Source organism: Chrysochloris asiatica, unplaced genomic scaffold, assembly GCF_000296735.1.
Source record: "Chrysochloris asiatica unplaced genomic scaffold, ChrAsi1.0 scaffold00140, whole genome shotgun sequence".
Classification (NCBI taxonomy): Eukaryota; Metazoa; Chordata; class Mammalia; order Afrosoricida; family Chrysochloridae; genus Chrysochloris; species Chrysochloris asiatica.
In genome coordinates this window covers 1,470,993-1,484,627 of record NW_006408658.1, presented here as the reverse complement: position 1 = coordinate 1,484,627, position 13,635 = coordinate 1,470,993, and the positions used below count along the sequence as shown (strand labels likewise).

Below are 13,635 nucleotides of genomic sequence, written 5' to 3'. Positions count from 1 at the left end.
CTGACTGGAAGAGATCCATACTTGTGCCCATTCCAGAGTGGTGACCCATCATAATGCAAAAGCCATCAAATAATATCTTTCACGCAAGTAAATATCATCATGCAAGTAAATTTTTGCTGAAGATAATTTACAAATAACTGCAACATTACATCGACAGGGTAGTACCAGAACTCCAAGCCAGATTCAGAAGAGGATGTGGAAGTAGGGATATCATTGTTGACATCAGATGGATCTTGGCTGAAAGCAGAGAATATCAGAAAGATGTTTACTTGCTCTTTATTGACTATGCAAAGGCTTTAGACAGTGTGGATCAAGACAAGCTATGGATAATACTGCAAAGGGTGGGTACTCCAGGACACTAAAATGCGTTCATGAGAAAACTGTACATAGACCAAAAGGCAGACATTCAAACAGCACAAGGAATACTCAGTAGTTTCAAATCAGGAAAGTTGTGTGCCAGTGTTGTAGTCTTTCCCATAGTTATTCAAACTGTATGCTGAACAAATAATCCAAGAAGTTGGATTATATGAAGAAAAATGTGGTATCAGGACTGGAGGAAGACTCATTAACAACCTGCAATATGCAGATAAGACAACTTTGCTTGTTGGAAGTGAGGACTTCATATACTGATGAAGATCAAAATCCATAGCTGTAAGCTTAATGTAAAGAAAGGTGTACCTTTATTTAAAGAAAATAAAAACTCTTACAACTGGACCTTAAAAAAAAAAGTCTTCATTATAAGCAGAAAAAAAATTAAAGTTGTCAAAGACATCCTCCTGCTTGAATCCACAATCAACACTCATGGAAGCAGCAGTCAAAAAATAAAATAATATGTTGTATTAGGCAAGTCTGATGTAAAAACCCTCTTTAACATATTCAAAAGCAAAGATATCAGTTTGAGGACTAAGTTATGCCTGACCCAAGCCATGATATTTTCAATTGCCCCAATTGCATATTTTCAATTGCCCCAATTGCATGTGAAAGTTGGACAATGAATAAGGAGTATGCAATGAAAGGGTTGTTGCTGTTAAATGCCACTGTGCCAGTTCCGACTCACAATGCCCCTGTACAGGGTTTCTGAGGAGCGGATGGTAGGTTTGAACCGCTGATCTTGCAGCTCAAACTGACTTTGCAGTCCAGCACATTATCCTGGAGCACCTACGGATACTGTTATGATTCTTATCCCTTCTTCATCCAGCTAATACCCATAGGTTTTCAAAGGTCCCATTTAGGAAAAATCTTCAACACCAATTTTCTTATTGATCCATATATTTGCTTCATTCTTCACTTCCATTCTCACTACACACACAGATACCTTCACAAATATGTAGTCTGTAGTACATACGTATGCACATCTTTTTCACAATGTATTTGCCTCCATCTTACCTCTAACAGGTTATATCAAAATCATTTGTCTTTCTCTGTGATTGCAAGATGTTCAAAGGTAGGCACTAACCCTGAATCATCTGTATTCACAGAAAATAAGATAAATCCTGGCACATAACAAGTGTTCGACATATGTTTCCTCAGCTGGCTTTACCTGAGCTAAAGCAGCAAGAGACAGATAAATATAAGTCAGAGACAAGTATGAGTTGTCAGAGACACAACTTCCTACTGATGCTACAATTATGGCAATAGAATAGGGGACCCCTGCATTCTCCTCCTTTCATTTTTAAAATAATGTTTATTTCCTATGCACATATGGAGACTATGTGACTGGGATTCTACCCCCAGGGTCAAGTACTTTCTGTAAGAAAATCATGTTTACTGTCAACCTCTTATCTCATTTCTTTCCCCCAGAATTAACATCAAGGTGTGCATTCATTTCTCTAAAACGACATTTGACACTATATGACAGAACCACGTATTGTCAAACCTGATATTTCCTTTAAGAAGAGAAAATGGAAGAAAGCCATCAGAAGCAAGGGAAAATAATAATTGCTCATCTGATTCCAAGACCCTTCATATTCAGAATCACTTATTCTGATCCTCCATACCCACTTACTATCTTCTAAACCAGCCCCACAGAAGAGTAAGAATCTCACCAAAAAGACGAATATTGACTTCTTGAAGATTCTATTCATCCATCTTCCATTTCCCTTCCCGCCATCCAAATGAGCACAATTAAGCGATTGGGGATTTCCATTCTTAACAATGTTACCTATAGTTTGTCACCATTATCACAATTGAATGCGTTTGCATAGTCAATGAAGCACAAGTAAACATTTTTCCGTTTTTTTCTACTTTCAGCCTAGCTCCATCTGACATCGGCAATGATATTTCTAGTTCCACATCCTTTTCTGAATCCAGCTTGAATTTCTGGCAGTTGCCTTTCAATGTATTGCTGCATCTGTTTTCTAAATTATCTTCAGCAAAAAATGTACTTGCATGTGATATTAATGGTATTGCTTGAAGATTTTCACATTTCATTGGATCACCTTTCTTTGGAATGGACACAAATACAGATCTTTTCAAATCAGATTGGTCAAGTATCTGTCTTCTAAATTTCTTGACATAGACAAGTGAGCAGCTCCAACACTGCATTAGTTTGTTGAAACATTTCAATTGGTATTTCTCATCAATTCCTAGAGCCTTTTTTCGCCAATGCCTTCAGTGAAGCTTAAAATTTCCTTAGACTGTGAATTGTTGTTATTGTTGTTGTTAAGTGTCATCATGTCAGTTCTGACCCATAGCAACCCTGTAGAGTGTTTCTGAGGAGTAGCTGGTGGGTTTGAACTGCCAACCTTGCCATTACTACTTCAGTACTTATCCTATAGCAGCATATAAGGGCTCCTGACATAGAGTTCCATTATTCAGTTAGAAAGTCAGCATCTAGATGATCCAATATCTGCTCATTTTCAAATCTCATAAATTACCATGTAAATAAAACTTTAAGTTTGATAACTTGTGAACCACTGATAAAATATATACTGATACTATTTTGAATGATATTGGTGTAAGTTTTGAAAAAGGGATGAATATGGTTTGGAGATTTCAAATACACTCCAGAATATCCTAGGATGTCTCAGAGGATGAAGAGGTAATAAAGTCGAGGGCTCCTAAAACTCCAGAGAATTTCTTGTTTACATCACTCCTAGGACCTCCTCACCTTTAAATATTTTCTCGAAGGAAAATAATGTGCTCAGAATTTAGACCTAGGAGAATTGGAGTTTGTACCTTAAGTCAAGTAAAGTGAAAGGTTTGGGATGGAGTTATACTCAAAGAAAGCCTCTAGTACTGGCAGTTGAGAGGCACTGCTTAGGAACCAGCCCATAGCAGGTACTGTCCTTAGTGGAGATCTATAGACTACAGAAATGCTCTTTCCCAAATTCAGTTCTTGTCTCCTTTACCAGCTACCCCACAGCCCTGTGCTTGCCTGTCTTTGTCCTCAGGTGAAAATGGAAAGGTTGCTAGGGAGCCTGAGTCTTCAGAATTCTCAGATATTTTATTTGAGCTGGCATCAGATGGAATGGAGTGCTGGGAAAGATGAACTTTTGTCATTTACTCTCCTACACACCTTTAAATTCATTGTTAGACTCCTAGAGAAAATCATTATATTCCTTCATGCTCCCTTCAGAATTCCAGTATTAAAATCCTTCTCCAGACTTTTCCTTCAGGAATGATGCACCTTCCCACATTACTTTGCTCTTGCCATTGACTGCAACTCTGCCCAATTCTCCACTTGTCTCTAGTTGCCAGCTCTTTGAGCTTATTGTTTCCATCAATTTGCATATGTTCCACCATCTCCCTTTAAGAATATCCCACCGGACAGTAGAGGAGCTGGAAGGAAACAAGAAATGTTGTATTGTAGGATCCTATAAAGAGCATCTTGCTTTTGAGCTTACCCTGAGTCTAGTCATTAGAACCGTATGAGTATACACTCTAGGAGTACTGACACTGCCACCCCAGTACTTTGATTATATAGCACATACAGAGGAGAGTTGATGGAACAATGGTCAGCACTATGCTTCCAGCGCCTGGTGCCAGCACACTATACCCATACTCAAACAATCCTTCCAACACCAGTTAGGCATTGTGGGTTCCCATATTACCTACCTTTGGTCAGTATCTAATTGACCGTCTCTACTCTGTGACTCTTTTGTTATGGTTCAAGATTTGTTGCATAAGAGGATGCATATATGAAAATATGAAACAGTTGTGTGAGTATAACTATGGCAGTGTGAATGCATGTATGCATGGGATATTAAGTTTGTGATATTGAAAATGTGTTGTATATGAAAATGCTTGTGGTGACATAAGCATGTAGGTACACTGTGTGTGAGAGAGAATCTTTATGAGAAGGTAAGTAGACAGTCCATACTAATTATAATGGTATTAAGGCCTTAGAAGGATAAAAGGTCCATTGCCTATTCTTTCAGTTAGGGAAGCAACCAGACTTTCAGATCTCTCTTTATATTCTTCTCATTTTGCTTTCTCTACCTACCTATTCTCTTCTTTCTACTTTCTTCTAAAATCTATTCTCTTTATTTCCCCACTATATTTTTCCCCCTTGTTTCCTCTGTGAAGCAGAAAAAGAGACTCTATTGCTGAATTAGTTAGGAACATTTTCAAGATCATAGGAAATCCTGGTCTTCCTTAGAATACAAATACTACCATGTGTCATTTTGCATAGCTCCAGAACTTCAAACCAGTTCAACATGTTGAACACAGAGAAATTGAAATAGAATTGAATTTGTAACATGTGAGTAGACCAGAATGAAAACTGGAGGGGTAAAAATTCCTGGTTGAAGCCCTGGAATAGGAGACTCAGAAGAGATAGAGTGAGCCCTTTCAGGAGCCTGATGCTGTGACTGGATTGGTGTTAGGACTGTCACACATTCGAAGTGATGCAGTCTAGCACATCTTTGAATGGGGCATGCTGTCCCTGCTTTCTAAGAAGATTAAATTTCCCTCCTAATGTTTCTGTTCTGTTTATAAACCATGTTTTACAAATCCGGGTCCATTATGATTTTGCTGTGTTGATCACAACTTTGCCAGAAAGAGCCGTTTCAAAGCCCTGCTTAGTTCCCTGTTACTTATGTATTACTCATTTTTCCTGCTTTGAAATCAACTATATTCTCCATTCACCCCACACACATGCATATGTATAGGCATAATTCTACTTTTGAGAGGTAGAGTGATAACCACTCTTTGTATATATAGTCTATACCTGAAATTATTTTTGTGTGTTAGCAATTTATCAATGGACTAGGGATATTATTTAATGAAATCATGACTCTCTCCACACACACAGAGAAATACATTGAACCAATATATCTTTTTAGGAAAATAGAGATTAATTTTTCTTAATGGCTTCAGGTTATCATTGTTTCATTATAGTTATCTATCATCCTCATATCATTATAACAACCAATGTTATAGGCAGTTGTCAGGTATTGTGCAAACTGCATTCCATTAAGTTCCTAATTTAATCTGCTCATATGCACTATGCAGTTGTAGCATTAATCTCTTTTACAGACTAGAAAATGGAGGCATAAAGGAGTTAAATAAATTGTCCAGGGCCACATAACTAGAAAGTGACAAAGCAAAGACCAACCCAGGCCTGTCTGACTCAGATGTATTAACTCGTATCAAGTTCTTTATACTGTATCTGTTGTTGTTTTAAGTGCCATCAAGCAGTTCCAACTCATAGGATTTCAAGGAGCATCTAGTTGGTTTGAACTGCTGACCTTGCAGTTAGCAATCTAGTGCTTATCCTACAGCACTACACCAAGACTCATTCTATCGTATTCTACACATCACACAAAAACTCTTATTTATCACATCATCTATTGTTAAACAAAGGAACTCTGGTAGCATAGTGGTTACGAATCAGGCTGTGAACCGCAAGGTCAGCAATTCGAAACTACCAGCTGTTCCACAGGAGAAAGATGAGGCTTTCTACACCCGTAAAGATTTACAGCCTCAGAAACCCTGTACAGTGTCACTATGAGTTGGAACCAACTCCAAGGCACATAACAACAACAACAACAATTGTTAAACAGTGCCTCGTATAGTGCTGTAGGATAAGCATTGAACTGTTAACTAACTGCAAGGCTGGCAGTTCAACTTCACCAGCTTCTCCTTGGAAAACCTATACAGGGTTATTATGAGTTGGAATCAACTTGAGGGCACTTGCCAACAACCATTGTTATCCATGGAGTTAATTTTATTCTTGGAAACAATTCTATTTATATACTTGAAAACAAACTTTATGCAACCCTATAGCTATTTCTAGGAGCTCTGGTAGCATAGTGGTTACGAATCAGGCTGCGAACCTTAAGGTCAGCGGTTCGAAACTACCAGCCTCTCAGCGGGAGAAAGATGAGGCTTTTTACTCCCGTAAAGATTTACACCCTCGGAAACCCTGTACAGGGTCGCTATGGGTCAGACCCGACTCAACGGCACTTAACAACAACAACATAGCTATTTCTAATGCATAAAATACTGAAAATGGAGCTGTTGGGGAAAAAAATAGCTTTTAGCTTTATAATTTTTAAACATTTTTAGATTGACTTCCAGAGAGGTTTTATAAATGTACATGCCTACAATTTTCAAACCTTTTTACAACACTCTCAAAAATATAATGGGTATTTTCAGTTAATTTCATCTTTGTTAGTCTGATGAAAGGAAAATAATTTTATTTTGAATTTCTCTGATTGCAAGTGAGAATAGGCATTCTTTATACAGCTATTTGTATTTTTGTTTTGGTCATTTGCACTTCTTCTATTAAAAATCTGTTTCCATCCTTTATATTGAGGTATTCACTTTTTATTCTTGATTTTTAAAGTTCTTTTATGTGGAAGATAATTTTCCAAATTTTCATATATATTTAACTGTTTCTTTCTTTCTTTCTTTTACAAAATATTCCATTTTAAATTGGTAATTCAATATAAAATATACTAATCTTTAAGGAGCTTTGGTAGCATAGTGGTTGTGAGTCGGGCTGCTAGACTCAAGGTTACAGGTTCAAAGCAGCCAGTTTAAATCTGTATTTTATCATCATACTACCTATGGACTGACAAAATGCTACAAAGGAACAAAGTGATTATGATGATGCACCTAGAAACAGATCAAGAACAAGAGAGGGGAACAAGTAAAGTTCTTAAAGGCAACCTCACTCTGCTTACCAGTTCTGTCCCATGAAGACAGAAGATAGAAACAGGTATGACTTTTTTTTAAAGTACAGACACACACTAGTAAACATGAACCAATCAATGTTGTAAATCAGATTTTTGTTCTTCAACAGAAAAAAGAACTAATAAGAAGGAAATGTTTCCCTCTTTCATACTGCTGTGAACTGGGTCCAAACATAATAAAAGTCTTTTATTATATTTGAAGGAGCTCTGGTAGCGTAGTGGTTACGAATCGGGCTGCGAACCTTAAGGTCAGCGGTTCGAAACTACCAGCCGCTCCGCGGGAGAAAGATGAGGCTTTCTACTCCCGTAAAGATTTACACCCTTGGAAACCCTGTACAGGGTCGCTATGGGTCGGAACCGACTCGACGGCACTTCACAACAACAACAATTATATTTGAACAAACTTTTTACAGAAGTATTGTACCAATTTCCCTACACACAGCATTGTATAAATGTGTCTTTTTCACTGCACTCTCATTATGCAGCAAATTAATTCTGCCATATGTTTGAATTTGAAAATGATACATAACCTCTCTGTGCCTGTGTCCTCATCAGTAAAATGAGATTAATAATGCTTACCTCATAATGTTATTAGGAAGAAGTAATCATTAGAATAATGCCTGCCATGTGTTAAATGCTCAATAAAAAATGTCAGTTATTATTTTTATTGTTATGGTTGGTGCTATTAAAATCTGAGCTAATTTGTTAGGTGAAAATTATTGAGTTAAAATAATATCAAATATTTTTTTCTTCTTTGTGCATAATCCATTAATGTCTTTGATTCCATTTCTTGGAATCATAGTATTCTTCATAATGTTTTATATAGAAATTATTTATCTTTTGTCTGGAATACCCCTCAGTATTTTCCATAGCTTGTGGTCTGTCTTTTAATTTTGCTAATGATATTATTAGCTTACAAAAATCTTTCAATTTGTGTTGCAAACTCTATACATCTTTTACTTGTGTTTCTTAAAAGGCTTTTGTATCTATGAAGTCAGATGAACCCTATACAGATATCATAACAAATTTAAACTATTTTTTCTTTTATATATTGTTTCTATCACAATGTTTTACTCTTTAATTCAAATTTGAGGATAAGTCAAAATGTATTGCTTCAAAATTATAGAAACCTTTATTCTTCAAAAAATTTCAAGATGCGAGGCTATTGTGGCTAAATCTAAATACGTCTACAGGCCGTGTTTCTGTCTCTCTAACCCTTCCCCAATAATGCTGTGCTCTTTGATTAGTATCATGCCAAAATGGCAGTCTTGGTGTATTTGAGGAACTCAAATTGAGCTCCTTTGAAATGTTCTTTGAGTGTCTGAAACAAAAAGAAGTCTAAAAGGGAAAGATCAGGGCTGGAGGGCAAATGGGGTACAGTTTCCCAATGAATTTCTTTTAGGACAGACTTTCCTATCCCTGAAAATGAGCAGGTGCATTGTTGTGATGAGAAAAAAAAAAAAAAAAAAAAAAAAATCCTCTGCACAACTTTCCTGACCTTTTTCTCACCAATGCAGTTTTCAATTTTCTTAAAATTTCTGTACAATATACTACCATAATTATGCAATGTCCTGGGAGAAAATCTATCCACTACTCAGAGACATGTTTAAACATGTTTTATTTGTAATAAGCCTGTGCGTGTATGAGGTACAGCCCTAATAGCAACAGTTTTTACTTATCCACATAGAATTGTCTTTAGTGTACGATATGCTTTATTCTTCAGAAAAGTTTCTTATTGCTTCAGAGATCAAATTAAGTTTGATACCTGAAAACTACTTTGTATTTTTCAAATGTATTTCTAATTAAATATGTAGTATTTACAAACAGTTAATGTAGTCCTGGTGTGGCACTCTAAAATAAGCATTGGACTGCTAATTGCAAGGTAGATAGTTCAAATCCATCAGTGGCTACTTGGAAATCTCATACAGGATTGCAATGAGTCGGAACCGACTTAATAGTACTTAACAACATCAACAATGAACAATTAATAGTATAATGAGTCGGAACCAACTCAAAGGCACTTAACAACAACAACAATACCTAGTCAATTCTTAATGATATGTGTACACCTATTTCTCACTTGTGGTGCTGTAAAATAAGCACTGGACTGCTAACCACAAGGTTAGAGGTTCAGATCCACCAGCCACTCCTCAGATACCCTATACATGGTTTATGAGTGGGAACCGACTCAATGGCACTTAAGAGCAATTTCTCATGTTATCTATTATCTTGTTGTCCATCATTTTGAATTTGCAACAATAGTAAAAAATCTACTATCTGACTATTTTGCACCTCAATGACGTACATTTGGCAGCGATGAGTGCCAAGGTATGAGGCAAGAGTAATGTTCTTTGTTGCCATGGTTATGGTTATGTGTCCACTTGGCTGGGTCATGATTCTCAGTGGTTTGGCAGTTGTGCTGTGAAATTTGACAATCATATGATGACATAGTTATCCTCCACTTTGTGATTTGCTGTGGTCACTCACCGTTTTCATATAATGCAGATTTTCGCATGACTTGGTCATGGAACCTAATCATGCCAATAAGTGATGAATGCATTGCACACAGGGACTTAAAACTTTTGTGGAAAAAATCCATTATCTTTTCATTCTATTTTTCCATGAGCTTTTGGAAGGCCCCTTCTATATGCATTTAGTAAAATCCACATGAGCTTTAATATTCTTACATCAGGAGTGGCCAAGAAGACTCAAACAATGTCACATTTTACTACAAAGCATTGACATTGGAGAGAAGCGATTTTAGGGGTGACGGGGAGTGTTCTCCAGTTATAACCAACTGATAAGAACAAAGATATTATTACTTATCACAATTTGGATAGTAAAAAGTTTCAAATATGCAATTAGTTGTCAGTATTAATATCAAGGATTTGATGTTCTTTTTTCTTTATCCAAACAGGTAAGCAGGAAAAAGAATCAATGGGAGAGGAAAATCAAACCTTTGTGACTGAATTTCTCTTCCTGGGCCTTTCACAGGACTTGCAGACCCAAATCCTGCTATTTATCCTTTTTCTCATTGTTTATATGTTGACTGTACTTGGAAACCTGCTCATCATCATTCTCATTCATATAGATTCTCGACTTCACACGCCCATGTATTTTTTTCTTAGAAATCTCTCTTTTGCAGATCTTTGTTTCTCTACTAGCATTGTGCCTCAAATGTTGCTCCACCTCCTGGTAAAGAAAAAGACCATTTCTTTTTTTGGGTGTATGACACAGATCATTGTCTTTCTTCTGGTTGGGTGTACAGAGTGTGCGCTGCTGGCAGTGATGTCCTATGATCGGTATGTAGCTGTCTGCAAGCCCCTGCACTATTCCACCATTATGACCCAGCAGGTATGTCTCCAGTTGGCCATTGGGTCCTGGGCTAGTGGGGCTCTAGTGTCTCTAGTGGATACCACCTTTACTTTCTGCCTTCCCTATCGGGGACAGAACATAATCAATCACTATTTTTGCGAACCTCCTGCCCTCCTGAAACTAGCTTCAGCAGACACCTACAGCACAGAAATGGCCATCTTTGCCATGGGTGTGGTGATTCTCCTAGCTCCTGTCTCCCTCATTCTTGTCTCCTACTGGAATATTGTCTCCACTGTTCTCCAGATGCAGGCTGGAGAAGGGAGGCTCAAGGTGTTCTCGACGTGTGGTTCTCACCTCATTGTTGTTGTCCTTTTCTACGGGTCAGGAATATTTACTTATATGAGACCAAATTCCAAGACCACAAAAGAGAGGGATAAAATGATATCTGTATTCTATACAGTGGTAACTCCAATGCTGAATCCCATCATTTATAGCCTAAGGAACAAGGATGTCAAAGGGGCTCTCAGGAAACTAGCTGGAAAAAAGTCCTTTTCTCAGGGGCGGTGACTGCTAGATCTTACTTTTACATAGATGATAACATCCTTAAAAGAGGAACCAAATTTCTCTAGACAGTTATGAATTGAGTCATTTCAGGAAGAAGCAGAAAAAGAAAAGTGATGATTTAGAAACGGAAACTTCCACACTAACTGGAATGTTGTTGTTGTTATGTGCTGTGGAGTCCATTCCGACTCATAGCGACCATGTACAGGGTTTCCGAGGCTAGAAATCTTTACAAGAGCAGAAAGCCTCATCTTTCTCCCACAGAACCGCTGGTAGTTTTGAACTGTTGACCTTGAGGTTAGCAGCCCGAAAAAAATTACATTACTTCCTAATTATGAATGGTCTCAAGTGCTTATTTGAGAAGTTTTTGGTTAATTCTGTTTCTGTGGTATTATGGATTGAATTATTTCTCCAAAATATACATTGAAATCTTAACCCTGGTACCTGTGAGTGTGTTCCTCTTTGGAAACAGGTTTTGTAAACTTTGCTATGTTGATCGAGTGATACTGAGTAAGGTATGCCCTAAACCTAATCCCTCTGAGTGGTGTTTCATAAAGGGGAGCACAGACAGAGACTGACGGACACCTAGGGGACGATGCTATGTGATAATGAAGGAAGACGCACCTGGAAGCAACACAGAAATGCCAAAGATAGCCCACAGTCATCAGAACCCAGGAAAGAAGCTCACAGAAGGACTCAGCACTGGTTTGGGATGTTTCATTTCCACACTGTGAGACAATAAATTCTGTTCTTCAAAGCCACTCTGTTTGGGTACTTTCTTATGACAGCTCTAGGAATTAAGACACATGAACAAATATGAAAGATAATGAGGACTGAAGTGTAGGTGGTTTAACTGGTTTATCCTTAAATAACATCTAATACGAGTTACATGTTTGGTTCTAGCATGAAAGACATTTCAAGTTTGAATTTCCACATCATGCAAACTGGGAATAAGCTCTCATCAAGACAAAGTATCTAGAAGAGTCTTTGACACTGGGATCATTCATGGTCCAAAACATTTCACCTTATAAAGGTACCAAAGCCAATAATGCTTCCTTACTCAATGCTCTCCTCTGAAAGTTCCAGAGAAATGAGTATTTCATATCACCCCAAATATTATATAAGCATAGATTACCAGAGTTGAAGGGAAATTTACAGTCATATAACCAAGCTTATATATGAAGTTAAATCACTATCATATTACTACATCTACTAAGTAATTGTCCAGCACTGGTCTAAATAAGATATAGTTCATTATTTTTTGGGTCATTCTTTCACATATATGTATAATGGCCTTTACTATTAAAAAAGAGTTAAATTTAATTTTCTTCTATCTTCACCTCACCATCCCATTTTACTCCTAAAATAATTTTCATTATTCTTCTATATCACAATTCTCTGAAAACCAATTTCTATATTTCCCCAAATTCAGTTATCCTAGAAAATCACCCTCTTACTTCTGTATCTAACATAATTTGATTCCCAGAGGTCTTTGTAGTCATTCTTTGGGCAAACCAAAGTTCCCAAGTATCTCTTGAGAAACATAGTAAGTTGAAATTGGTGACCTGGTTGTAGTGTGATGGATCACTTTTATATGACCTTTCTAGCTGTGGTCTTATAACTATCACCAAAAAATTGGGTTGTTCTTGTTAAGTGCCATCAAGTTCCTGTGTACAACAGAAATACCACCTAGTCCTGTGCCATCCTCACAATTGCTGCTATGCTTGAGCCCATTGTTGCAGTCACTGTGTTAATCCACCTCTTTGGGGGCCGCCCTCTTCTTCTCTGTCCCTCCACTTTACCAAGCATGATGTCCTTCTCTAGGGACTGGTCTCTGCTGATAATACGTCTAAAGTATGAGAGATAAAATCTGGCCATCTTGGCTTCTAAGGAGCATTTTGGCTGTACTTCTTCCAACACAGATTTGTTTGTTCTTCTGGCAGTCCATAGTACTTTCAATATTTTTCACCAACATCATAACTCAAATGCATCAATTCTTCTATGCTCTTCCTTATTCATTGTTCAACTTTCACATGCACATGAAGGTACTGAAAATACCACACCTTGGGTCAGGTAGTCCTCGAACTGATATCTTTGCTCTTGAACACTTTAAAGAGGTCTTGTGCAGCAGACTTGCCTAACGTGATAAATCATTTGATTTCTTGACTGCTGCTTCCGTTAAGTGTTGATGGTGGATCCAAGCAAAATAAAATCTTTGACTACTTCAATATTTTTTCCATTCATCTTGATGTTATTTATTGGTCCACTTGTGAAGACTTTTGTTTTCTTTACATTGTGGTGTAACCCACACCATACCAAAGGTCTTTGACCTTCATCATTAAGTATTTTAAGTTCTCTTCCCTTTCAGCAAGCAAGGTTCATCTACTTATCACAGGTTTTTAATGAGCTTTCCTCCAATCCTGAAGGGTTGTTGTCATTGTTGTTAAGTGCCGTCGAGTCGATTCCGACCCATAGCGACCCTGTAAGGGTTTCCGAGGCTGTAAATCTTTACGGGAGTAGAAAGCCTCATCTTTCTCCCGTGGAAGAGCTGGTAGTTTCGAACTGCTGACCTTGCAGTTTGTAGCCCGATTCCTAACCACTAAGCTACCAGAGACACTGT

General features: G+C 37.5%; 1 protein-coding gene across 1 annotated transcript; it reads left to right on the top strand.

The window, feature by feature from the left end:
* The first annotated feature begins 10,037 nt into the window (after positions 1–10,037).
* LOC102822876 (olfactory receptor 2D3-like) lies at positions 10,038–11,021 on the top strand. Its single transcript, XM_006870297.1, has one exon. The coding sequence runs from the start codon at positions 10,077–10,079 to the stop codon at positions 11,019–11,021; it is 945 nt and encodes a 314-aa protein (XP_006870359.1). The 5' UTR covers positions 10,038–10,076.
* Positions 11,022–13,635: the final 2,614 nt, after the last annotated feature.